The sequence below is a fragment of the Tympanuchus pallidicinctus genome, unplaced genomic scaffold, assembly GCF_026119805.1.
Source record: "Tympanuchus pallidicinctus isolate F22 unplaced genomic scaffold, pur_lepc_1.0 scaffold4, whole genome shotgun sequence".
Classification (NCBI taxonomy): Eukaryota; Metazoa; Chordata; class Aves; order Galliformes; family Phasianidae; genus Tympanuchus; species Tympanuchus pallidicinctus.
This window is the reverse complement of record NW_026294758.1, coordinates 34,848,123-34,875,124: the sequence shown is the minus strand read 5'-3', so window position 1 is coordinate 34,875,124 and position 27,002 is coordinate 34,848,123. Positions and strand designations below refer to the sequence as shown.

Here is a 27,002-nt window from a genome sequence, read left to right as displayed (position 1 = left end):
AACTGTTCAGAAACATAAACATTTCCTGTTCATTACTGCTGTCTTCTACAGACCCTATGTAACTAAAGAATGTATAAATAATATATTTCAGTCAATATTCTCAGAATACAAACTGTTGTTCTTTTCTAGGAAGAATTGAAAATTTGAAAGGCACACTTCATTCTATCCAAAAGTTGTATTTTCCACAAAATGCTTACATTGTGGACAGTGAAAGCACAACAGAGAGGTAAGAATGCCTATCTAAGTTTCTAACTTTGAGGGGAAGGACTGTAATGGAAAGAAAACTTTCAGTTTTCACTCTCCTGGAAAATAAACCCAAATGCTTTGGTGACGTAAAAGTAGGCTCACATTTCAGTTAAGAGCCTTACCACATCTCCTGCTCGCACTAGCTGAACTGTTCAGGAGGATGTCTTGATTGACAAAAGAACATGCTGATATTCAAGTACCACTTCTGACTACAGCCAAAAGCATTTGTACAAGGATTTTTCCAGTAAGCAAAAAAATCTCTACACTAAAATGAGATCTGTGCTGCAGAAGCAGCTGGTCAAAAAGTGTACTATTCAGCTTTAGTAAGCAGCATCAACACTGGAGGGCCTTAGACCACAGGGAGTGGGGGGGGAGGGCGCTGTATTTTTAACCCTTTTCATTGGCTCTAAATCCTACTTCAAGAAGAAAACTTTGTAACTGTATGACTGTGTGTAATATTTGAAATGCCTTTAAAGGCAAATTCTATGGCTTTTCAGAAACATTCACATACAGTTAACAGCAATATGGAAGATTTGGAGATAAGCATTATTACATACTTCTGTTTGAAACTCTCTTACAGCTGTGAGACATACGGAAACCTAGTACTAACATAAAACAAAACAAAACAAAACAAAACAAAACAAAGCCCACATCCCAAGCCCCAACTAACAAAAAAAAATTTACACAATTTCTTCCTCTCCCTTCTGCTCAGTGTATTTCTTTTTGCTGTGAGGGAATGAAATATTAGTGAGAGAATAACGCCTGGATCACCAACTTATCAAATGTCTAGCACATCTGACTCTTTTCCAGATCACACAGATGTGTTATTTCTTTACCTTGCTCTGAAGAATAGTGAATGGTGTGGAGGTAATGGTTGTCCTTAAAAAGGTAATTAAAGAAATTTGATACAGTACTTCATAGATCAGAACAAACAGATAGTAAAGCACTTAAGATGCATAGATGCAAATTTACTTTCCTTAACCTATTCAAAAGGCCCACCCCACTATCACCAGGATCCAGACAGTTCTCACTGAAGACTCAGATAGAAAAGAGAATTTGGACAAGGAATAGTCCCATAATGTTCCCAGAGAGTGGGGAATCAGAAGGCTTCTCAATATTTTCATCCAGTAAGAGCAGGCCACATTTTGTTTGATATTTTCTTTTGAAAGGCCAAGCTGAAATACCAGCACACAGATTAGCTCCTATGGCTATCTGATGAAGTCAATTACCTATTCTAATAAAAAGCAGAGACAAAAAAATAAAATAAAATAAAATTGCAAATATGAAATCCTCACAATTCATGAATAAGGGAAAGGGCAAGCTGGAGAAAATAATTAATGCACTCATCCTTTTTATTTAATAAAGGAATTTAAGAACTGAATGGAGCAAGTACTGGAAAATATCCTTGAGCACCATATAAAACAGGGTGTACAAATACAGAAAAATTCCTCATGCACCAGACTTCCAGAATTGAACAGATGTTTCGCTAAGGCCTGGCTTTTGTGGGTTAAAAATGGAGCAAATGGAAAAATGAAGCAGTCTCAATTTTCACTTGGAGGTCAGGGAACTGACAGGAAGCTTTTAGAAGCTCAGATTTCCATAGTGACCTCTGTTGATGGAAATATATAGGCAAATCAGTCAAATCTTCCAGAAAACTAAGAAGTCACTGTATGATTTTTGGAGATTTTCAAAGACACAGTAATTAGGTGTCTAGTGCCATCTGACTGTCAGGGGAATATAAACACCTCATCAACACTTCTGAAAATACTCACCCCTATATTTGTCTGCATATTTCAATTTTAGTTGTAGGAAAGATCTTCCCTCAATTATTTATCTTCAAGTCTCACAGAAGTTAACTATTAATAATTAAAAATTAATAATTAAAAATTGTGCCTCATCTCTTCCATATTCATGCTATATTTATTCCGAGATTAATTAGATGTTATAGCTAGGACAAGATTAAGGATCCTATAAATTCACTCAAGGTTTGTTGCAGCAGATTTCAATTGGAAAACATTTTCATTGCAAAATATGTTTTGTTACCAAATTTTTTTCTACATTTTTTTCTGGAGAAGAAAAAAATCAACAGTTGAAGGGAAAATGTAACATTTCCTTTTCAGTTAGCTTATTGAGCAACTTTTTAAAACCATTTTAGATCTTCAGTTACAGAAGTGTCTCAACACTACCATCTACCACACTTGCGGGAACAGACTACAGGTGTTTCAAACTTTCTTTACAGCTGGCATCTGATAAGAGAAATAAAATAAATTAGCAAATTAAGCCACCCTCAAATCTGGAACCCATTACAAGATTATTTTTTTTTTCCTAGAGAAATGTGCAAATCTGGGCGGGGGGGGGGGGGAGGACAGCTTCATATTTGTCTCATAAATTTCACACTGTCATCAACACAGGGTTCTTAATTGGAAGATGGTTTACATCTTCTCAACAGGGTAGACATGGCCTTTAGGGACATAGTTAATGGGCGTGCTGGTGATGGGTGACAATTCAACAAGGTAATCATAGTTATCTTTTCCAATCTTAATGAATAGAAAGCATTCCTGCAGTGGCTGAGTCTCTCATTTCCCAGATGGCACACTAGTAACACAATCCTCATCCAGTATAGAAGACTTTAATTCTAATCCAGCCAGCACCTATTATTACCAAAGTGCTTGCTACAAGATTCATACCCAACATTAACTTCTAACCTCTTCTGCTGAAAGTAGTTTGAATGTGGGCTGGGTATCTGGATGGTCAGCCAGATGCCCTTGCAGAAGCAGAAGGCAGAGAGCAAGTCATTTAGAGATACTAAAGGTCAATCACAAAGATAGCAACTTACTCTTGATGCTTCAAGTGCCAGCTATGAGTAAGCAAAATATTACACCTTTGATGCTGTACAATATGCTTAAAACTGTTTTCTGCATCTGTCCTTGAGTAACTGCAGGCTCTCCCACTAAGGGTTCCTTGCAACTGCAAACTGTTTTAGACTAGAGTAATTTTTACTTTGCAAATGCAACCCTCACCTCTGAACAGAATTTAAGTGGCACTGAGTAGTCATTAGTGAGGCCAGGTGTGTGCCTCTTACAAATGCTGAGTAGCTGATGTACTAAGAGTTTTCACTGAGCAAGAACACCACACAAGGGTACAAGCTCCATTCTAGTAAGCGGATTTAACTCTGCAAATGCTAATGTGCTTCTAGCAAAAATACAGCAACCAGTAAGCTGCTTCAAATGAGGTAATTTACTGCAAAGCTAAGACAAGACTGATTTTGGTTTCACTACAGCACAGGAATAAGGCATTTAGAAGAAAAAGGGGGAAGGAAGGAACACGTTGTTCAGTATTTGCTCTCACAGGCCTTGTAAGGCATCAGGTGCCATAAATTATAATTCCAATACCATTCTTCCTCCACATTGTGACAGCAACTCTACAGTGCAAAGATGTGTGTTCCATTTCCTGTTTCAGAGGAATCTAGTACAAGCTTGACATAAAACAAAGCTAAGATTCTAAATAATTACTGAGCCAGATGGTTGGGATCTGACCAACAAATTCATTAATGTCTACCTCTTCCTTAACAGCAGAGGGTTTTGATTTAACCCATGTGTTTGCAAGATTAGCAGTAACAAAAGGGATTACCAAAACATCTGAAATGTAATTAATATTTAAATTTTCTTCAGCAAGCAATTATACAGGGCTCAGGTATGCCTATGGTTAAACAATTAGAAGAACCAGCAGGCATCGCGGTAATACTCTGGCCAAGAATGGACTAGCTTTAAAGACATCAAGGGATAAAAGAGGGTAGGAATATGGAAAAATGCATGGAATTGCTGCTAGAAAAGTAACGAAACTATTTTATTTAAACCTCAGCCATACATTAATTGTTGGAATGAATGCCTTACCCTTCCCTTTAACAAAAAACAAAAGCAAAATCAACTTGCTTTAGCCTCAAGGCAGCAGCTTGCACCAGGTCACTGCCTGATAAAATTTGAACTTTTTAAAAAAATTGTAACAGTACCCAAAGCTAATGGCAGCTGTCAGACAAAGAAATTAATTGACTGCTTATTTTATATCAGCCAAATGACCCATGGTGACTGCTTGCCACCTTCTTCATGCCTTAGGGCTGACATCATTTTTTTTTTATGCCCTCAGGAGACTCTAAAAACGAATACTGATACTGTTCTATTGCAGCGAAACAGCTCTTCCCTACTCTTCTCAAAATTAGGACAACTGTGGTCAGTGGTGCGCTAAGCAAGAAGTAACAACAGATCAGAAACAGTACCACTTACTAGAACAGGAGCACCTTTTGTACAATTATGAGCTGGAATTTATTAAAAAATTTTCCAGACTGTCATTCTGTAATTATATGCAATTATACTGACTTTTTCAGAGACTGTCCAATATTGTATGTCGGAGCAGCTCAGCTGACAAATAACCTCTACATTAGTTGAATATCTGTCTTTAAAATCTTCATTTACTGATGTATGCTTGAATTGCCACACTCTCATGATCCAAACAGCTTTATGATGATGGAATAAAAATCTTTATTTTTATTAGAACAGCCCGCCCAATGGTTCAGTTTATCAGGTTACTAGTCTTCACAAAAGATATATCAGTTAGTAGCATTATTGCTGAATTAAGTGTGAGTACATATTCACACCACCATTGATGTGTCAAATTTTTGTTTAGGATTCATAAATGCACTTACACTGGTTGAGAAAAGTACCTATTCAACACAGCACTCTATCCTGAAGGTAGCCACTCTATCCTGAAGGAAGCAAACACTTCCAAAAAAATTCCAAAAAAAGAACAAAAATAGTTGCTGGCTTAGTCACTGGTCTTTTCTTCTAGCAGCACCCACTTCAGGCTCTGTAGATGCCTCCTTAGTCTTTGTAGACTTCAGCAATATGTCTAAATATTTATTTTTCAACATTTTAAAATAATTTTGGCATTTACAATAACATATTTATGACTGAGGACAGTATTTTAAAAGTAGCCTTTCAGTACATCAGCTGCTTCATGATTTTGCTAAGTGCCTTTAGTTCCAAGAATTACGTAACTATCTTTGCCTGATCACTCTCTTCCAGCCATTTTACACTGTATCTCCTACTCAATCTGTTACATCTTTTTTATGAAACCCATTCCTATTTTATGTTATTCTTTTGGCCTTCTCTTTTCTAATTCTACAATATTATTTGAAACAGCATCACCTTACCTGTAGGCACCAACCAGTACCACATCAACACTTGATGCAAAAGCACATAATTTTTGTGATAACTCTGTACAGGATGACAGATTCATATACACAGTGAAGCATTAAAATTTTAATTAACCTATGTCTCAGTCATTCTACCATTCCTTTCCTAAAGCTTCACGGAACCTTGCAAGCCAATACAAAAAAATGTAGCCTTATTAATTGAGGTTGGAAATTTTCTGTTGTCTCTTTCAGTCAACGCTCACCACCTTCACGTGAAAACAAGTGCACACATTGAAGAACATTAAACAGCTGCTACTGCTAAAGCAGAGATCAGCTGTACCCAAGACTTGCTGACTCCTTCAAAAGGTCTCTTTGATGAGGCACTGCTGTATATTTTGTGTACATGCCCCATTAAAAGCAGAACTGCTACATCATGGTAAAGGAATCTCTTACTGTAGGACAGAAGCCTCCAATTTCCTTTATTTTAAATACAGTGCTGAACAATTTGGGCTGTAAGGTTAAACAAACACTCTGTCCAAGTCTGTTATATATGATGCATTCTAGACTATAAAGGGGATCTCCAACAGCCTTATAGCAAAATGAGCATGTCATCTGTTAGAAAATCTGCCTATGATGGGCCTATCAGCTTTCAGTGCTTCTAAGCTTGAAAGCAAAATGGAGATTGGATTTGAGACTGTTCTTTATGGGAATTACAGGCAGTGTACCAGCAAGGCAGTAGTGTCCACTATTCTCTTTTTAACAATATGAAGAGCCAGGCTCCATGCACTGCAGATGTCAGAAAATGTCAGTGTAGTCATAGCCACCTCTGAGGATCCACTCTGTTACTGGGAGTGTATTGATACAGCAATTTCACTGAGTTAATAGCTTTTTTCTAATACTGCCAGGCATACCTGTGCAGAACTAGTACTGCACACATTGCTGTTCCCAAATAGCCCAGCAGCCTATCCAAATGAGAAAGTATGTTGATGCTTCAGAGTAATTATATTCTCAGAAATTTCTACAGCAACTGGTGGGACCTCACGGATACTTCACAGACCTACAAGTACCTTGCATATCACACAATTCTTTCAACATACCCCTTTGTTAATTGCAAGGCATTTTTACCTATCTACCATTACATATGTTCTAATTAGGAAAAAAAAAAAAAAATTCACACTCATGTGCTCAAATCACCATTGGGAGGAAAAAAAAAAAAAAAAGAAAGAAAAAAAAAACCCACAAATTTAAATTTTAGAATTTCCAACTTTAAATCTCTGCTCAGGTGCCCTCCCAAAGAAATTTAAAGAGTAGATTTCATTATACTGCCTTATTCCTTCAACCCAGTCCTCCACTATTCTCAATATCAATGGTCTCCTTCACCAAGAATTCTCTTTCTAATGAGAGATGCTGAACAGTAGCTACATTACTTAATTGTATTTCCATTAAAGTCCAAAGATTGTGGGGGAAAAAAAAAAAAAAAAAAAAAAAAGTGCTCTGTCAGCCTGGGACCTTTGGAACAGAATTAGCTATGCTGCACTTTCTCAAGGGTGGCAGTAGATAACTTGCCTCAGTACAATAGATAGTGCATGGAAAAACTATCAATACATAGTTCCTTGAGCAGCAGAATTAACACCTCCTCCAGGTGACGTCTCCACTTATTTCTAAAAAAATACAAATCCCAAATGAAGGTTACTAGATTCCTAGACTGTCCCTCTTCCCAGTCTCTTCAGATTCACCATACAGTAGGTTTGCCCCATAGCATTTCCCTTAATAAGAGGAGTAACAGGGTTTTACTTAAAAATGTAGCAACTCATCTTTGTGAAATCTTAAGGAAATACTTCAGACCTATATCCTTAGCAAAATTTGACTGAAACCTGCATCAAAAGTTATTACAGGTGAGAGCTCAGGAGAAAGGTATGGTGATTCTATATACCTAGTTTCTGCAGGAATATAGGTTAAAAATTCAACAGAACTAAGAACTCATCTGGTCCCATTATAGTGCAATTAAACATAAAATGGCATACTACAATTTACTGCAAACTTAGTATAATCTGGCTTTTCCCAGGCTACCCTAAGGCACAGATTCCCCAAAGGAACATCCAAAGAGCACAGCTGGAGTAGAACCAAGTGTCTTTTAACTACTACTTCAGCTTGCTGTCAGCTAGAGCCTCCAGATTCCCTTTCCACAGGGCTGCTCTCCAGCACCTCATCTCCCAGTCCATATGTGCAGCCAGGGTTGTCTGTCCCTGGTGCAGATGCTGGCACTTGTTCTTTTTAAACTTCACATAGTTGGTGACTGCACAGCACTCTAATTTTGGTTAGCAACTTTAAATTAGTTACTTCTGATAACAGTGGGATAGTTTATAACCTTCACTGTGATAGGTCTGTAATTACCAGGATCTTCCTTCTTTCCCTCCTTGAAAATTTCCATTATCCTTTCCAGCTTCCAGTCGACTAAGACCTCTCCAGATTCCCAACACCATTGAAAAATAGTTGAGAAAGCTTTTGTTATGACATGAACCAGCTTTTTCAGTATTCTTGGATGAATCCCATTGGGCCAAACAGCTGAAGTGCATCCAGCTGGAACAGTAAATTCCTTACAAGTTCGGAGTTGAGCTTAGGATGATTTATCCTAAAGTGTTTTCGGATGAATTATCACCTCCTTTCAAAGCAATTGTTCTCAGTCAAATCATCAGACATAACTTTAGAAATAAGCTCTTAAAAAGAAATCCAAATCTATCTTCTAGTTTAAAACAAGCATATGGTGAATACTACTTACAGATATTTACTGTCTACACTCACTGCTTGCTGCAGCTTATCTCTATACGCAGAAATCTCAGGACTGGGCTTTTTGCTGTTTTTATTTATTTGAGCAAGCTAACCTCACAACTATCAAAATACAAAACTGTGGAAATTGTCATCACTTATTTCACCATTTCAAAATCATGATTTTCTTTTGCAGTGTCCATGTAGCTGCCTAGAGAAGAGGCTAGTAAACTTTATTATGCAAATATAAGATTTATCAAAGGAGGAATTAACCTGAAGAACATCCCACAACCTGACAAATCACCGACCATTCTGTGAAAAGTAGAATTGAATGACTATTTCTGGTTGTTAAGGTCAACAAGATTCCTACCTTCATCTCCCAAGAATACTTGACAAAATAAGAGAGATACCAAATTCCAGTCCACTGCCATAGCCTAGAGCCATCTTGAGCTACCTCTGAGTCACGTCCATAATCTTTTCTACCTTCAGAAGAATCACACAAATCAGAATATATCAATTAAACTGAAACTAAATACATGAAGTGATGGAAAAATTAATCAAATAATGCTACTCTGTGGAACATCTATGGATTACGCTCAGAGGCACGTTTGCATTAGAATTTTCCTGTTTATTGAGAAAAATAATAATTTATCATTACTTAAAAACAAATGTACTCAGAATTCATATACTTACCCTCTGCTTCTCAGGGTCAACATATCGAATGCCAAAATAATCCTTTTCCAGCAAGCTGTAATAGTTGCAGATGTGATCTATGAGAAACTGACCTTTCGTTTCCCTCTGTAAAAAGAGAAGGAATTGATATATTATTCTGCATATTCTAATTCACTATCTATAATAACACTTAAACAAAGTGTTTAAAAAAACAGCTCATGATGTTATTCACAAGAGAATGTGTTTATTTCCTCTCAAATATGCAGCAGATTAGTAATCACTGTACTCCCTGCACATTTCCAAAGTGATTCCTTAAGAAAATACTATTACTACTTCAGACTCAGGAAAACTCATGCCACTCTAACAGATGCTCGTTTATTACGTTCAATGTATTATTGGTACCTGATGCTATAATGGCATAACAGATACCCATTTACATACAGAATTACAAAATGGTGTGTAGCTTTTTGAGTCCCCAAGCTTGCAATCAGTTTTGGCAGTTTACTGCATGCTTATACAACGCACACAGAAAAAAATAGATAAATAAATAAATAAATAATCACAGCACTACAGTAACAGTAATGTGCAGAATAATGACCTCAAGTTTTATTCTTTGCATTGTCACTGGGCAGCAACAGCCGTAAGGAAACCAGCTCTACACACACTCTCATTGTTTATTTCTGCTTTCTTTGATCCTCACAGCATTGCATATTTCTCCTGAATTTACCAGCTGATATGGAGAATCTACAGGAATCTTCACATTTCTTCTTAGTAAATAAATGTGATTTATTTTCTTTTTATTCTTTAACCAGCAAACTGGTTCATGTAAACATTAACACTGGGCCAAAAACTTACGCCTAGAACTGTCAGTTCTTAGGAGCCACAGGTATTTCCCTATGTCTCAGTTCCAGATCTCTGCATGTCTGCCTCTCATTCCACCTGAGTCTTTGAACTTAATACTTTGATGTCTACAGAAGTGAAACTACATGGAATGCACAATCACGACATATAAAAAATATTTAACTGTTCCTCCAAATGGTTCCTTGAAAACTAAATGCTATGCCTTACTCAATCTTCCTTTAAGAAGCTAAGAGACAGTCTAAACTATGTGAATAATATAGCTATGCAAAAATTAACAGGCAGCTCCTGCATTTCGCAAGGTCTTGTACAAAACTGGAAGTCAGTACCTCCTGGGTTTCACACAGGAGTGGCTAAGGCAGAAAAAGCACCGCAACCAGTCCAAGGATGTGCTCTGCAGTGCATAGGAGGGAATGGCAGCATGACCGCTACAGGCAGGTGAGACCTACTGCTTCCCAAAGAAAACACAAGACACAGAATCCCAAAATTACAAAATCCTATGGGTTGGAAGGGACACCTAAAGATAATCCAATCTCCCCTGCTAAAGCGAGTGCCCTAAAGAAAGTTGCACAGGAAACTGTCCAGGTGGGTTTTGCATACCTCCACAAAAGGACACTCCACAAACTCTCTGGGCAGTCTGTTTCCAGTGCTCTGTCAACCTCACAGTACAGAAGTTCTTTTTCATGTTCTGATGAAACTTCCCATGCCTGTTGCCCCTTATCCTGTCACTGGACAGCACCAAAAAGAGCCTGGCCTCATCTGCTACTGATATCTGCCCTTTAGGTACGTATAAGCATTACTGTGATCCCCACTCAGCCTTATCTTCTCCAGGCTGAACAGCTCCAGGTTTCTCAGCCTTTGTTCATAAGGGAGATACTTCAGGCCTCACATAATCTTTGTGGCCATCTGTTGGACTCTCTCCAGTAGTTTCTTGTCTTTTTTGAACTGGGGACTTCACAACTAAATACAGTACTGCAGCTTCAAGACTGAAGTGTTAAACAAATAAGCTCTATTTTAATAGGTATTCTGTTAGTTTTTCAATTAATAAGACTTTCTGACATAGATCTAGTTCTAGTACATCCATTCCATTCCATTCAATGAACTATATATGAAGCACTCTCAGTTAAGCCACCATCAGAGCGCTGAACAGTTCCCTGTGTGTCCTGGGGGCTGGGGGACTGACCCTGTTCTTGGCCCATGGACTTTCCTCGTGAGATCACCTCCAGCCACACTTGAACTGCTCATTTCTCCCCAAGTGTCTCTTCATGGGTGTGATGTCTCTGCTTCCCCTCCTACAACAGAAAACTACCTACTCTCACCACAACTTCCTTTTGCTTCCTTCCACTTCTCACATATCTAACTCTCTCCTGCAAGTCCTTTGCTCTTCCATGTGCTACTTCTTGCCCAAAGGATATCACTACCTTGTTTGTGCCATGTATTTCTGCACTTTGTTTTCCTTCCTTTAAATAGTATTAAGGGATGTTAACCCAGTGTGTTTCTGTACATGCTTGCTCAACTTCATGCTTTCTTTGCACCTTGTACTGCTACCTTTCTCCCTGCAACATAGCTGCAACTCATTTCCTTCTGTCAGTGTTTCTCTACAGTCTCCAGACATTTTTATAAATTACTTGTTTGCTGTTAGAAAACATTAACAGGTACAGTGACTTTTCACACTACAGTTACAGGCATGCTAGTGACAGCATAGAGATGAATTTCCCTAAAAGGCAAAGCCTGGATAAAAGACTGGAAAGCACAAGAACAAAACTGCTGTTTTGTGATTGAGAGAAAAAAAAATCTCCTATAGGGCAGCCATATCCCAGTGAAGCATTTTCTCTCTTATAATCCTAGAAGTCTCTGCAAATTTTTGTGACTATGCTATGATGAAGAGAATCAAAATATTAAGACAAAATTGCACTGTGACATTTCAATACATAGGCAGTAAGAAAAAATGTGAAAGAAATGCAAACGAAATTGCAGATCCACAGAGTTTTAAGATGAATATACAGTGAACAAAACAGCAATAGGAAATAAAAGCTCCTGAGTGACTCATGTATAGATAAATACAAAAATAGATTTTATTGACAACAATGTATAAAATAAATCCATTTTCTAGAACACTGTAAAAGATGACAATGGACTATATACGTTTTCTTCTGACAACACTAAAGCGTGTTACTGGAAGAAGAGTCAGTAAATTTACCAGTTTCTATAGGCTCACATTATGTAAGTCATTCACTTAACAAGAGATTGGCTTCATCCACATAAATAACCACAGAAAACATATGAGTTATTGCAGAATGAGATAAAAGGCTAGGACACTTACTGTGATTTTCTGTCCAACAACAAAGCTACCTTCTTAAATGAACTGCTGTCCTCATTTTCTTGCTTGAAAGGTTGATGATAGAAATGAGTCAAACAAAAAAGAGCAAACAAAAGCCTCTGAACTAGATTGATGCTCTAGGAATCCTTAATTCCTCCACAGATAATAAACAGGAGTGGTTAATAACTCCACCTTTGGTTAATATATACGTCAGTTAATAGTGCTATTCACATAGGCTTCAAGTTCCACTGGATTTATTACCAGACATTAGAAAAGATTCTAAGTTGATAAAAGCACCTAAATACACACATCATATAATGACTGTTGTTACAAGAAACACTATGTTAACTACTCCCCTATTATGATTTTAAAATACTTGCTTTTTAAATGAAATCAAGATCATATTTCATACTCAGAAAAAAATATTGATGTAACACATAGCACCTTAAATTTCAATTCAAAACAAATAGGTTGTTAAGAGGGGTGAGCATTGGTTGTTCTTTTTGTTCTCCAAAAACATCATCCATAAACATTTTCTAGATAGCACTAACAATGCTCCAAATTCTCAAGAGCGTTAGCATCTGATAACCTTTGCTGTCTTCTGTATTCTTTGATATATTTATTACATATTATAGGACAAAAAAAAAAAAAAAAAAATCCGTAGCTTATCCTAATTTGTAAAAGAAGATGGATAAATTAAATTAAGAACTGCCAGTCATCCACAATGGAGCACATAAATGGATTTGGGTCACAGAATAATTAATATAAAATATTGCCTGAAACCTCACAGAGTTGCTATGTGGCTTTCCAATTAAATGATTTTATTTTTTTTTAAGTATTCTACCAACTCAAAAAAATACTTTTATGCTACATTTCAGTACATTGACAGAACACAACAAAAATGACATAATGTAAAAGCCATTATTTGAAACAGTATGAAAGAAATGTCAGCAATAGATCATAGGAATCTGAGAGCAAAAACCAAGTCAGATTTCTAAAGGCTTCAGGGTAGATAATTATACGATATCTCAGCCAGAAACTATCAAGTATTTTCAAGCAGAGAAGACAAAAGCAACCCAAGCAGAAACAACTGGCACCAGAGTGTATATGCAAGAGGGCCAAAATGCCATGGATTTTAATCAGTACATATTTTTTAATGAGAGAATAAGAAGTTATTTAATCAAGCCACTTTTTTTTTCCTAGACCTTTCAATTAAATTATAACATTTAGTTAACTCCATTATTATTATATCCATAATTTAGTTAAACTTTCAGATTTCTGTACCCCTATGAATACTGTTTTTAAGAAGCTTTAAAGTTTCATAATGGAGCCCTTCCACATGTGTACATAAAAACAGGTCTTTGGGGACTCCTATAAATAGTTTGAAGCATGGCTATTTTTTCTGTTTAAATAAGTAGATATAGACAAGATGGATATGTTTTTCCCAAGGCTGCATTTGAATGTCTGACCTTAATATCACTAAAATCCCAAAACAAACCAACACACATGGAAGGAATATAATACCTTGTAAGTGACATAGAACACATATCTCATAGAAGATCGACTTGCAAGTAACTGTGAAAATTTGCTTTTTTAAGCTGCATCTGGGAAATAATCAAGCAAATCAAGGGACTCTTTTCTATTCCAAAAAAAACCATAATCATGCAGTTCTCCATCAATAGACGCACAAGACAATCCTGCCTGCTGTTTCCTCCCCAAGCTCTAGGAACTGATGAAGACACCGCAGTGATTCTATATTATCATGGCCAGACACTATTATTACTATTTCCATTTCTGTTATTCTGAAAATTTATGATTGAACATTCCAGTTCTGCCATAACTCCGTTATTATGCAGAAACTAATCCAAACAAAGGTCTCAGTGGTTCCTGGGCACTTTCAATCTAACACAAAAGTAATAACCCAGTCTTCAGCTTGCTTCTGAGTTTTTTTTATTCCTCATTTCCTTGTGCAAGCTAAAAATCAACAGAGTATATCTTGTTCTGCCAATTGAATCCTTCTCTGATAATGTGAAATGAGATCACAAAACATTTGTTACTGTTTCAGAATTCTGAAAGTGAGAGGAAAGGCATTTGCAGAGGTTTAAAATCTTTCATTCTCCTCTGTTTGCTTTTGTTTCACTATGAAGATCTGGGTCTATTTATCTGCATAGTGTCACAAGGAAGCAAGTCACAAGCAGATTAAACAACACTTCTGCTCTGTTACCTAACCACTGAAGCCCTGCCAGCTGTGCTTCTGTCAGTCAGGAACCACTGACATCACCACATTATAAACATGGCATTTATTTGGGCAGGGTTTTCAATCCCTTTCCCACAGGTATCTTTACTTGATTGAATGGTATCCAACAGAGACCCTCTATGTAAAGCTGTTCATAAACCAAAGCATTTGCAGGAGTAATGTAAGTCCACCTTAAAATAATAAATAAATAAAAAGAAGAGGAAGAAGAAATTAAACCAATGTTTCAGTTTAAATAACAGGCTCCAAGGCAAGGAAGGAATCATAGCTGGTTTTGAATGATTGCTTTCTTTAGTGTATGGCATATTTTAATGTCCCATGGACCTAAAAAAAACTAAATACTAAATTCAAGAACAATTTAACACCTCCATAGAAAAGAACACAATCAGGTCAGAAAACAAACGAACCAAAAAAAAGTTCCTGTAACTCAGAAAGCAGCATTAACCATTGAAAAATGAACTAATGCAGCAACACAGCTGACAAAAAGCAACAGAAACTTACACTGCTCCCTGAGCTGCCACCTCTCTCATTTCCAACTCCTGTTCTGATAGGGCAAGATCCTGCTCTTCTGGTGTGACCACATTTCTTCCAGGCTTTTTGTAAGAGGAACACCTTGAATCCCAATAGCCTCAGACCTGCCATCAATTGTTATGAGACTTGGAACTGGAGCCTGCAGAAATGCAGCTCTAAAAGGACACCTGGGAACAATCGCCTGTTCATTTCAGTTTGGGGGCACTTCCATCATATTTGCCTTTTTTGTTTGTTTGTTTTCCAGTGGCAAAGTGATGAAATTCACCAAGCACCACTGGGCACGTGCTAGGAGAACAGGGTTAGTAGAAAATTAGCCCTTGGAAGATGAATAGTAAGCAGTGAGGGCACAGAGAAGGAAAACACCTTAGCATGTCTAAATTTCAATGCATGTTCACAGAATCACAGAATTGCAAGCTTTGGAAGAGTCTTCTGGAGGTCTGGTGGACAAGAGTAAGTAAGGAGGGAATGTTGAGAGGGTAGAAAGGCACTATAAACAATCAAGTCCAACTCCGACACAGTACCACTTAAAATTCAAATCTTCAAGCCAAATTTTTAAGTCCTGACCCAACAGCAGCATCAGGAAAGGAATCCTAGCCTTGCTGCAGCTGAAGGCAGCAAGGTAGCACTGGCTCAGCTCCAAGCTGACAACTTCCAGCACCCTGGGCAACATTCTTACAGCTCTTTTGATTTACAGATTCACTGACACTATGAATGACAGCAGCTACACATAAGATGGACACCCTGGCAGCCTTAGCCTTTATTTTAAGACAGTAATAGGAAAATACCTCTGGAGATGGTTTGTAAGAACTGGGCCTTGCATAATGCCCTGAAAACACAAAGATTAAAAGCATGCCTAATTCATTCCTGAAGTAAAACACTATAACCCTTCAAAAGGATTTCCTGCTTTATCATCATCAGCATTCTCCAACACTTGGAACACACAGAACATCTATTATACACATTTAAATTGAAAATTTTGTCAATTGCAAGGAAGTTCAGGTGAATTTTTTTGTGGTTTTGTGGGTTTTTTAATTAAATCTGGGGGGGTTTGGAAGGGGAGAAAAAATTTTTCTGCTCTAACTTGGAAGTGGCAGATTTCATTTTAGAAAGAAAAGATTTATAATAGCATCTTCTTTTCTTTACAATGAGGGAATTGTATTTCTACAAACCCAAAACAAAGGAAATTCTTTAAGTATTCTTTAATAAAAGGATCAAAAAGAACATTGTGATAAAGCAGCTGGCAATTATTTAATTACAGAAGTACTCTTCCATACACTACCACTTATGGCTTATGCCTTGCAAATGATATATTTCATCCTGTATATTCAATTACCTAACCATAATTCATATCAATATTTCCTATCAGTAAAATGCTGGCAAGGATGAATTTTTCAGTCTGTACCTGTTAATACATCTTCTCAGGCAGACATTCCCATTTCACTACATAACTTAATGGAGTTAGGTTTTGTAAAAAGTTTTTTTATCTACGTATGTCCAGGTCTTTCTAAAGAACTGCATCACTCACCTAATCCAGAAGAAATAGCCAAAGAACACACTCTCCATAGCAGAGTTCTAATTATCTTTGCTTAGGGAAGGAAAAAATTGGAAAAATTTTGGAAATTGAGCCCCAACACCATCTATTTATTAATGCCACCCATGTAAACCTGAATGACAAGAGACTCTCTCAGAAAATGTGAGGAACAGAGGGGTATACAAGAAATCCTCTAGGGAAGAGAGTGTCAATCCAACACAGTGATGCACAAGACTCAAATACACCCTTTAATATCAAGATATACAAAAAGAAAGCTGGCTTCATGAGTAAGGTTCCTTGCCACAAGAATGCCTCAAGTCAGAAACAAACTACTATTACTACAATTACGTTATAAAAGGGCACCATTCCATATGAGAAGTTAAGCATAAGAACGGAGGAGGAAATACTTAGCTCAAGGCTCCGATTTCAGCTACCTCCTTCTGACTGCTGTTTCTTGAGAGCTGCTGTTCAGCCAGGAAATACAGTTCAAACAAGGCTGCACAAACGAAAAAAAATTTCTAAAGGAATTTTTATGGGATTTTTTGCTGTTAACAAAACAAATAAACAAACAAACAAAAAACTGTTACGTTGCAAAAGCATTTGAACTTTAGGTTTCGTCTTTCCTGGATTTCTGTAGTGAAGTTGTATTTCTCCCTAATGACAAGAGAAAATAGGAACTTAAGAGAAACCATAGTATTTTTACTCCTCAGTGCAATATCCTAAGATATAAATTTCAGGAACTACTTAGAAAGGGAAAAAAAAGTGGATGTGCACAGATAAAAAAATACATCTACAGTACACGTTTTTCCCCCACAAAATGCCTAATGGATTTATTTTAGCAGAAAGGCTAGAAATTAACAACAGAGATAACATGACAATATCTCATTCATATTAGGCACTCCTGCACTTTTCAAAGTCATTTGCTGAGCTGAAATGAGTTCTGAAGAACATAATTTTCAAAAAAAACCAGCAGTCTTGAAGCTCAAATTTCTGAGCCCTTAATTGATTATCAGTCTAGCCCCAAGTGCTATAAGTTAATTAATAGAACTAAATTTTATATATATATATATATATATATATCTTTCCACTCATTTGAGCAACAAGTATACAAACACAATTTAAAGATAAAGGAGAAAGCAAAGAAAAAAAAAGTGTCTATGCTGAGAAGAAAAAAGTGGAGAGAAATGACAAGGCTGTATGTGCAAGTGCAGCTGTGGAAGCTTTATTAATCTTAAATGAAATTGTACAGCTAAACATATACTGTACTGAAAATTCACCCAGAAACATCTGCCATACTGATGCTAGAAATAAATTTATCAAAGATAGTTCCTGTTGCATGCTACCTCTCTTGGGAAATGAAGGGTGTTATCTGAGGTTACCTATTTCTCTTTGCTTTGGCAATATTTATTTGCAACAGCTGGACAGATACACAAGACTGTATGTTTGCCTTCTACCAAATTAGAGGTTACTGTTAGATTATATTGTTTTTAAAAAAAAAAAAAACAAAAAAACACACACTGAGGAAAAATTCTACCATGCTAGCCTATGCAAAGGAAACTATAACAAACACAAAATGATATGGAAAATGAAAATAGTATTCCATCGTGCTGTAAAATGCCAGTGGCGGGAGTGAACACAGACAAAAGCAGAGAGAATGTGCTTTCACACAATCAGCTCCTGACCTCAGTGTTGTTCTGCAAGTAAATTACTCTGACCTAGGACTAAATTATAAATGATAGAAAGGAGTATTTATAGTTCACATATGCAGTTCTCAAAAGTCACCACCAGCCAGACAGGCAGACACTGAAGAAACCACAGATGCAGTGATTTGCAGCACTCATCATCATTTCCTGTTCCTCTGCACATGGGCAGTACTTGGCCATTTAGGTTTTACATCCCAGAAGGCTTGCAGCTCTAACTGCTCACTTCTGGTAACAGTTTCCATTAGTGTAGCATTCGTGATGCCATCTGCTATTGATTTTTTAAAAGCAATGAGTGCTTCTGTCAACAAATCTTCCAATCCTTTTATTCAATTTCCAGCATTATTTGGGAAAGCTAACACTGCTTTCTTTCTTCTATCCTCAAGATCAAAACTGATGTGGAAGATGCAGCTAGCGGGCACCACATCACAGCTAGCAAAGCATACGGGAGATTCCAAGAATGAGGTCTCAGTCTCAATCTACAAACTAATCTAAAAGCCAAATAAGAATTTAGACCAAAAAAATCCACACACCCACAAGTACAAAACCATTTCTCTGGATGTGTACAATGCTGAATCTTCTCAATGGGTTTAACAGCTCCAAATAACTCCCTTATATTCTCCTCCAAAGACAACTCACTATTTCCACCTTTTCTAACAGCTGGAAAGCATTGCGCACTTCATACACAAAAACAAGTACTGCAGAAAAGAAAAGCAACGAAAATTTACTGCCAGCCAATCAAGACACTTTCCGGAGCAAAGGCAGGGAAAGACCTCAGTCACCCATACTGCATCCAAACCGTGATGAGGGTTATACAGGAACACCTACACTGCTATTTCCACATCAAATGGGAACACAGAACCAACAGCAGAGAAGATAAACTGGAAAACTGGATAACTGGCAAACTGGATAGAGTAATAGAACAGTGAAGCTAATGTTTCCACAAGCAACTTGCACCCCTCAACACACTATTAACAGTAGCTTCATCCATCCTCTGGAGCTGGGGTTACCATCCTGCTCCTCTCTTCTCACTGGGAAGAATAGAGTGAACGCTTGCAAGCATGACACTGGGTGTCCAGCCTGCGCTGGGAAGGAAAAAGAAAGAAAAGGAAGATCACAGAAGATAATCCCCAGAGAGAGAGAGACAGGAAAAGTGCTGGATTAATGCCTATTTGAAAGGCTATCAGAGTGATATGCAAGGCTAAAAGCTTACGTAAAGAACAGAATGCATGACAAGATAGTACTGGAATCTAATCCACCATTAAGTGGATTACTCCAGAGTCACAAGCTCAGCTGTGTAGTCAGTGGTCTGGTAACATCAGCCCTGCAGTACACAGTCCAAATACTGCAAATCAGAGATACTGTCCCTTGATCCACAACTATGGTGACAAAGTCAGCAGCTCCCAGAGAACCAATACCTTGATTCTGTATCCATCAGCAAACCTTTTCTTTCAAGTACTTGTCTGCCTCAGCTGTCCAAGGAAAGTAATTCCTATTATGATAAAACTATTTGGTTTTATCAGTATTGCACTATGCTCTCTCACTTTTCCCATGTGTATTTACTGCTGGAATTTTGTAACTTAAAGAATATGTTTTGTCATTTCCCACTTGCTAAACTGTTTTATCTCATGACTCTCTTTAGGCACGGAGTGAGTTGACAGAAATTTTTTACCATGCAAAAATAATTTCCAAACTGTTCAGCTACTTCTTTACAGATACATGAGTATTCATTTATTTCCCTATTAGAATTATACAAAAAAGAACTTTTCATCAATACTCCCCACCACTACCTTCATCATCTTGTAGAAGTGTGAGATGCTAACGGCCTGTTGTACAGGAAAACAAACAAAATTAAACTTGCATTAAGATATCCAATCCTCAGAAAACCAAACAATAGATTGAACTGGGGAGAAAAACAATCCTAAAGAAGCATTCCTTTGACAAAGTGTATGTGCCAGTGCTCCCCAATTGTGTCTAATAAAAGCCAGTTACCAGCATCAAAGGAGGAATTCATACTTTATGCTATGCAAGCTTCTGTCTCTATGCCAAAAAAGAAGTTCTCAGCTCACAATTCTTTTTTGTAGTGGGGGGAGGAGGGGAGGGGGATTGGATTGATTTTTCTCTTTCTTTCTCTTTTTATGGAGGTCATTTAGTCCTTGAATGATACATGAACTGCAACATTAGCACTACTGAAAATAAGACCTCTATTTGATAGCACAGTCAGAACAAATTCTTCTTTCGTTTCTAAGTGTCACCTCAGGAAATTAAAACTGTGGTAAGTATTTTATGATTCTTCTCAGAACAATTGGACATAAACCAAATCTAAACCAGAAGTTACTTCTAAATTTCTTTTAAATACAAGTACAAGAGAGAAAAAACAATTTATAGGTGGCAAAAGTCCAAACAGAGGACTCTACAGCCTTATTCCACTAACTCAGACCTGCCCAACCTGCAGCCTACAGCCTGCCTGCAGCCATCCCTACCATGCTATCCTGGTGACAGATCTACTCTGCTGAGCGGCCCAGCCTGGTACCAGCATGCATCCATCACTCACAAGAATCAAACATCAATGCGGTCGGCACCCTCTGGGCTGAAACCAGGGCACAGGTTGTGCACAATGCAGTGCCAGCTCACGTGAAGGCAAGCAGTTGTTCCACACTGCCTGATATATGACAAAAGCACTTTAAAGACACTCAGTCATTGTACATGATGCAAAAGACCTTTATAAACACTGACCAGTTTCCCTCAACCATCCTTGCTCCCTTGTAACTCATTAAAACAACAACATAGGAAGGTGCTAAACAGGAAGGCCTTTAAACATGTAATTAATGTGTAAGAAAAACAACCACAGAAAATTACTTTCTGAAAGCAATTCAGTAGTGCATACTTCTCTCAAACAAGTCCCTTCAAGTAAGTCAAAGGTCCTAAACAGGACATCAGAAATTTTAAAAATTAAAAATTAAAAAATAAAAATAAAAAATAAAAAATTAAGTACCTGTTTGATCATATTTAACCATCAAAGCAAACTTTTGGAAAACAAGCTTGGTCAGTGGGATGCCCAGTCAAGAATTCTAGCAAACAGTAACATCCATAAATATATTCTAAGGCAGTTCATAGGTCACCCGTTGCACCAGGAAGCTAGACCAAATGTCAGGAAGAAAACTGAGGAGCCTGAAGTTTTGAGTATTACTTCTCTTCTTCCAGATCACCCATGGCATATATGGGCTTATGTCAAAAAAATCCCTCAGAAAGAGCCAGAGCCAGCACAATGCCAACATGCAGATTTTAACAAGCAAAGCTCTGGCAGCTTTACACCTGCTGAACCAAAGTTGGCTGCAAAACCTCAGCGTACAATTGTTTTATAATGATTTTCTCTTTCAAAATTGAAGAAGATACATAAATGAGCAGATGACACCAAAGCAGGTGTTTCTGTTTATCACCTCAAGACAACTTTGAATTGCTCTGTCTACCTGACAAAGAAAAATGACCTTCAGGAAATAAAATAAGAAACAGTACAGCACAGGCAAGGACAATAGAACCAGCAGGCCTTTTGGGCTTCTTGCACACCTTCTCTGGGATGCAGAAACAACACTCAGCTATGCACCTGAAGCAGGCCAGGAGGCAGGTCCAGGAGCAGGGGAAGACTCTACCATCAAGGGCACTTCCATCAGTAATGCAAACCATCGCCTCACATTCAGCCTCAGAGAAGGGGCTAGATTCCTCAGTCAGCTCCAAAAGCACTAACAGTATTCAAGACACAGGAGACTCAGCTGAACAACCATACCATATATTCCTCTGGACAAGGCAGAAGCTCTCCTTTTTCACAAGGAGTTCAATCTCGAGAACAGGAGTGAAGCCCCCCCCACAGAGTATCCTGAGTTGGAAGGGATCCACAAGGATCACTGAGTCCAACTCTTAACTCCACATAGACCACCCCCAAAATTCAAACCCTATGTCTGAGAGTGTTGGCCAAATGCTTCTTTTGACTGCCCTGTCCACACCACCTGGTCTTCCTCAGCCTCTTCCAGACCTACCCATCATCCTCCTTGGCATGAAGCAGCATGATTCATCCATCATGTGGGAAGGGTTCACCAGGACTCCCAGCATAGAGACAAAATGGAAAACCAAAAGTGAATTAATTTCATCTAGCAAGCTCCAATCATCGGTTGCAATATGCAGTGAGTTCCAGGTATCGCATGATAGCAGGTGTAAGTAGTTAGCAGCAAAACTTCATAATGTGGTTGAAAGACATTTCAGTAATTATCTGCTGATATTTATTTCCACCTGTTTTATACAGTGACCCTACTGAGTTGCTGCACTACACATTCATAGCTATTTGGAAATATAACAGATGATAGTCTTGAAATATTCATTTTAAGATCCTATAATAGCAGTGGCCCACAGACCAAAAATGCTGAACATCATCAGGTATTCAAGTGACAAAATGCGCATACTTGTCTGGCTTATAATGCATATTTGACACCTCTCATGCATATACATACCACACTTTCAAACATTTGTGTCTATGTGAGCATGCTTATATACACACACTTTATAAAAGAAAGACGTCCATGAAAAGGATTAAAGTATTCTAATATTACAGAAGGCCATTAGATCATTTGGCTGTCTGTAAAATTTGTAAAATAAAATTGTATCAATTTTATTGCCCATTTTAGCTATCTTTATTTTTTCTCAAGCTCAATAATCTTATTTTTGTACAGCTTGTCTCCAGCTGTGGCAGTCAATAGTAATTTACAACTTTAAAAAAAAGAAATTGAAAGTCTGACACTGGTTTATTCTAAGCATACTAAAAGCATTTTAAGCTTTGAAAAAAAAAACTTGCAAAAATTGAGCTTCAGTTACACTGTCTGCATGACACCAAGGATTACCATAATTGCTTGCAAATATTTTTTACTAAAATAAAAATACTGAAAGAATCAGAGCTACCTAGAACAATCTCCTTTCATCAAATGGATTTAGTGATGAATCATGATCTGTCTGACAGTATTCAAAACTAGTTATTTTTAAATATATATATGCTGTCATATTTAATAATGTTCACATTCTCATGAAGCAGAACTCTTTCCAAAGTTTTAAGCACAACTTTTGCTAAAAAGCTTTTAAATATAATCTCATTTTTATTCTACCAAGTCCCTAAAATGGCTATGAGCAGCCATCTTGAAGCACCATATTGCATGAGATTTTCCCAGACCAACAAAACTGTATCTACCTTGTTTTTCAGCATCATCCTTTAAAATTATGCAAAACATCACCATTCCAACAGCTCCTGATACTTTCAGCTGCTGTAAAGTTTAGATATCATTTCTCCAGAAAGTATGAACAGTACAACAAAGCACGTGAGGTGAATCCCACATGGTAATTAGTTCAACGGCTTAATTTATGCTGAAAGAGTTAGCTTGATCTAATGAGTTTCCAGCCTGTTGCTCAAGTACAGGTTTTGTTCCATTGCATTTCAGTAACCTTCCCCAATCTCTCCACTGGCTTCTGCAGACTGCAAATATGTTGAGGACCTTGAACACAAACAGTTGCTGTTGCGCTCAAGCTCCCATTTCCAAGGAGTTATTGACAGATTAGTGAAACAGAAGGCAGGCAGGCAGCCTGGGAGGAAGTCCTGGTGTGCGCCTCAATTCCAAAAAGATGTGTGTGGATGTCAGCCCCGCTCTGTGACCTTTGTGGTTCCTTTCTCACTTTGCTACAGCATCTTTCTCATGTTACCCTACAAGGCTAAAACACGGTTGATTCCTCTCTGCTAACAGAAGGAGGAAACCCAAATAGCCATAAAGCCAGCACTTGAGCTGAATCTCGTATTTAAGTCACCTAAAAAATAACTGTGCTAAGGGAACAAACAGAAAACAGATTTTGACTGCAGAAAAATGTATAAATTCCACCCACCGTTTACCCTGTGCCCTTTTTTTTTTTTTTTTTTTTTTTTTTCACTTCTCCTGATTAAAATTTCAACACTCCCCTGTTTTCTTCACCCATCTTCACCTACCACTCCAAGCTATGGACTCTGCTGGAGAGCTTCAAAGTTAACAGAAAGACCCAGTACAGAGCTTCCACTACTTGTGATAACTTTGGACAATTACATTGTGCACATCAAAAAGGTGGATTAGCTTAATACTCATTTTTCCAGTTTTTCTCCAATCATCAGTAAAATCACTGATAATTCAAAACAACAATTACAACAAGAGCAAACCTCAACTCCTCAAGTGCACAGTCAAGCAGCAACAATCCCACTTTCCTCCAAAGCAACACCTGTTTCCTGCTGCACATCATCTAGAGGCAATGCACACTGGCACTGGCAGTTCTCATTAATGCATGAAAATTGTGGTGATACTCAATCTACACCTGAAAGTTTCAGCTAGTACAAAATTACACAATATCTGCTCAAACCTTTAAAAAGTAACAATCAAAACACCAGCCCCTAGATAAGGAAAGCTCTACTCAGCTCTCTTCAAGGTAGCATAAAGTTAATAAGAATACAAACTGCGCTGTATAAATACTATTTACTGTTCTTATAAGTCTGTTTTGCTATGTTCTGGGTGATTTCTGTTTATTTGCTATTGATAATACTGGAAAAGAACAGTAGCTTTGTTGTTGTATGACTTGCAGTAAATGAACTAATCCTTCCCAAACAGAATCCATAAACAATCAGCCTTCAACAGTATCCTGTCGGGACTACACAAATTAGAATCAATTCAGGTTTCTCTTCTGAAAACAGAGATATTAATCTATGTCAAAGACAAAGATTTTTTCTTTCCTAATGCAATATTCTCCTGTGTAGACAATGAAAAAACAAACATTAAAAGGTCATTTTTATTCAAGATTTTAATCTTTGTTTTTATTTTTTTAAGAATAAATTTATCTCAGCATTGTACCTGAATTGGGAATAAGTATGCACATTTTATTGAGACATCTTAATGGCTCAAATAATGAAATACAAACTCAATAGAACTTCTTTGCTAAGAATATCAATATTGCTTTCAACTGCAGCATGCAAAAGAAAAATGTCTCCCGTCCAAATAGTACACCAAGTGTATAAATAGTGTTTATTCCTATAATCTACGATAAACATTAGATAATCTTTTCAATTTCATAAATTTTTTGTGCTCGGTAAGAAAATTGCATAGATTTAATGAATTACATTGTGACAGTTTTCTGCTTAGCTGCTTTCTTTCCTGTCACTTTCTTTTTTCATGAGCAAACAAAATGCCATATTACACTGCCTCACGTTTTGGTAGAGTGAGGAACAATGAACATCCACATCCTTCCAATTATGTTCTTTTAGCACTAAACGCCCCAAAACCCAGCAATAATATCAGGGCACTTAGTGATATTGTGTTGCTTGATAATCTAATCACCAATACGTTAAATCTTCTGGTGCACTGACACCAGCATTTCTACTGATTCATCGTTCCAGACTAGTCTGTACAATCAATCAAAGAATTAGAGGGTAAACTCTTATCAAGTATTCATACTAGTAAGAGCCATCGTGGTCGTCTCCTGGACATGTGAAAAACACAACCTCTTTTGGAAAGAGGCTGAGTGAAGAACAGGCCAGGAAATATGTCTGCTGACAAGAACATTGCAAGGTTGCCTAGCACAATGATGGAAAACAGCTAAGTTGATACTTGTTTTATTCTAATAAAAAAGGAAGGACTAAATAGTCAAGAGCAGAAGCACTTAAGTGCTTCTCCCAGAAACATAACCATGTAAGTGCACAAGCTCTTTGCTACATGGGTTCTAAGCTAAGGGAAAGCCTAAGGCAGACATGTCCAATCCACAGCCTGCAGGCCATACAGCTTGTAAGGCAGCCACTCTGTACTCTGCGCCACTGTGGCTCTGCCCACCCTTCACCTCTGGGGGAAGGGAGCTATCATTCACAACAATTCAATGTTGGTGTGCAATTAACACTGCCTGGGCTAAGACCAGGGAGTGGGGGGAGCACAGTGCAATGTCAACTCAGGCAAAAGCAAATTATTGTGTGCATTTAGATGCAATGGCTAAACACAGTCCTGTGAACAGCAAAAAATATGCAGCTGTGTTTTCCGTTGTGATGAAGGAATTTTAGAATAGGTTTCAAGAGTGCCAAAAAAATCATCCGTTTTTTGTATATTTGCAACTGCATTTTCAGGTGACATAAATACATTATCTGCCAATTTTCAAACTGATTGTATAGAGTTGCAATAAAAAATTGGATGATGTGTCTCTTCTAGAATTTTATAAGCCCTCTTTTGCCAGAGGAAGATACCCCTCATTTCACAATCACACCTTTGTCCTGTTACTGCTATTGACAACATGTACAGTTATGAACAAATATTTTGAAGAATGAAGCATGGGAAGAGTGAAATTTCATCAAGAATCTCTGATGAACACCTTCATAACTCGCCAAGAATTGCAATCACTACCATTGAACCAGCCACTGATGGATTAGTTTTACAAAAACAAGATCAAGTCTCCCACTAGTTTTATAGTTTTGTTGCTCTGTTTTAATATGTTCAAATAATAAAAAAAAAAAATTAAAATAAAAGTTAAAATAAGTTTTGTTTCTTATAGACATTACCTGTATTATATATTTTATAGGGCTGCTCCAAAAGTAATGCCTCCTATTTTACTATGTTGGCCCATGACGCCAGACACAGATGTTGGTGGTGTCACTTCAGTAGAGGCTGATCCTTCTCACCAGCACACGACCGACAACACACTATTGCCATGCGACAGATGGCAGCAGAGGGGCAGTACACCAAGAAATGGCATCTGACATGGAAGTGAGTATGGAGCAAAGGTGTAGCACTGAACTCCTCTATGTGGAAAACGCGTATGTGACATTCATTAACACTTGCAGAATGTTTCCAAAGACCAAACAGTAGATGTAAGCACAGTGAGGAGGTGGGTGGTTTGTTTCAGCAGTGACT

The 27,002-nt window shown here is 37.6% G+C and overlaps 1 protein-coding gene across 1 annotated transcript in view; it reads right to left on the bottom strand.

Annotated features, from left to right (window-relative positions):
• The window catches only part of FRMD3 (FERM domain containing 3), a 145,965-nt gene that overhangs the window by 69,295 nt on the left and 49,668 nt on the right, over nt 1-27,002 (bottom strand). The window contains exon 2 of the mRNA XM_052700773.1: nt 8,894-8,998. Within this exon, the coding sequence (XP_052556733.1) occupies nt 8,894-8,998 (105 nt within the window). The remainder of the gene's footprint in view (nt 1-8,893; nt 8,999-27,002) is intronic.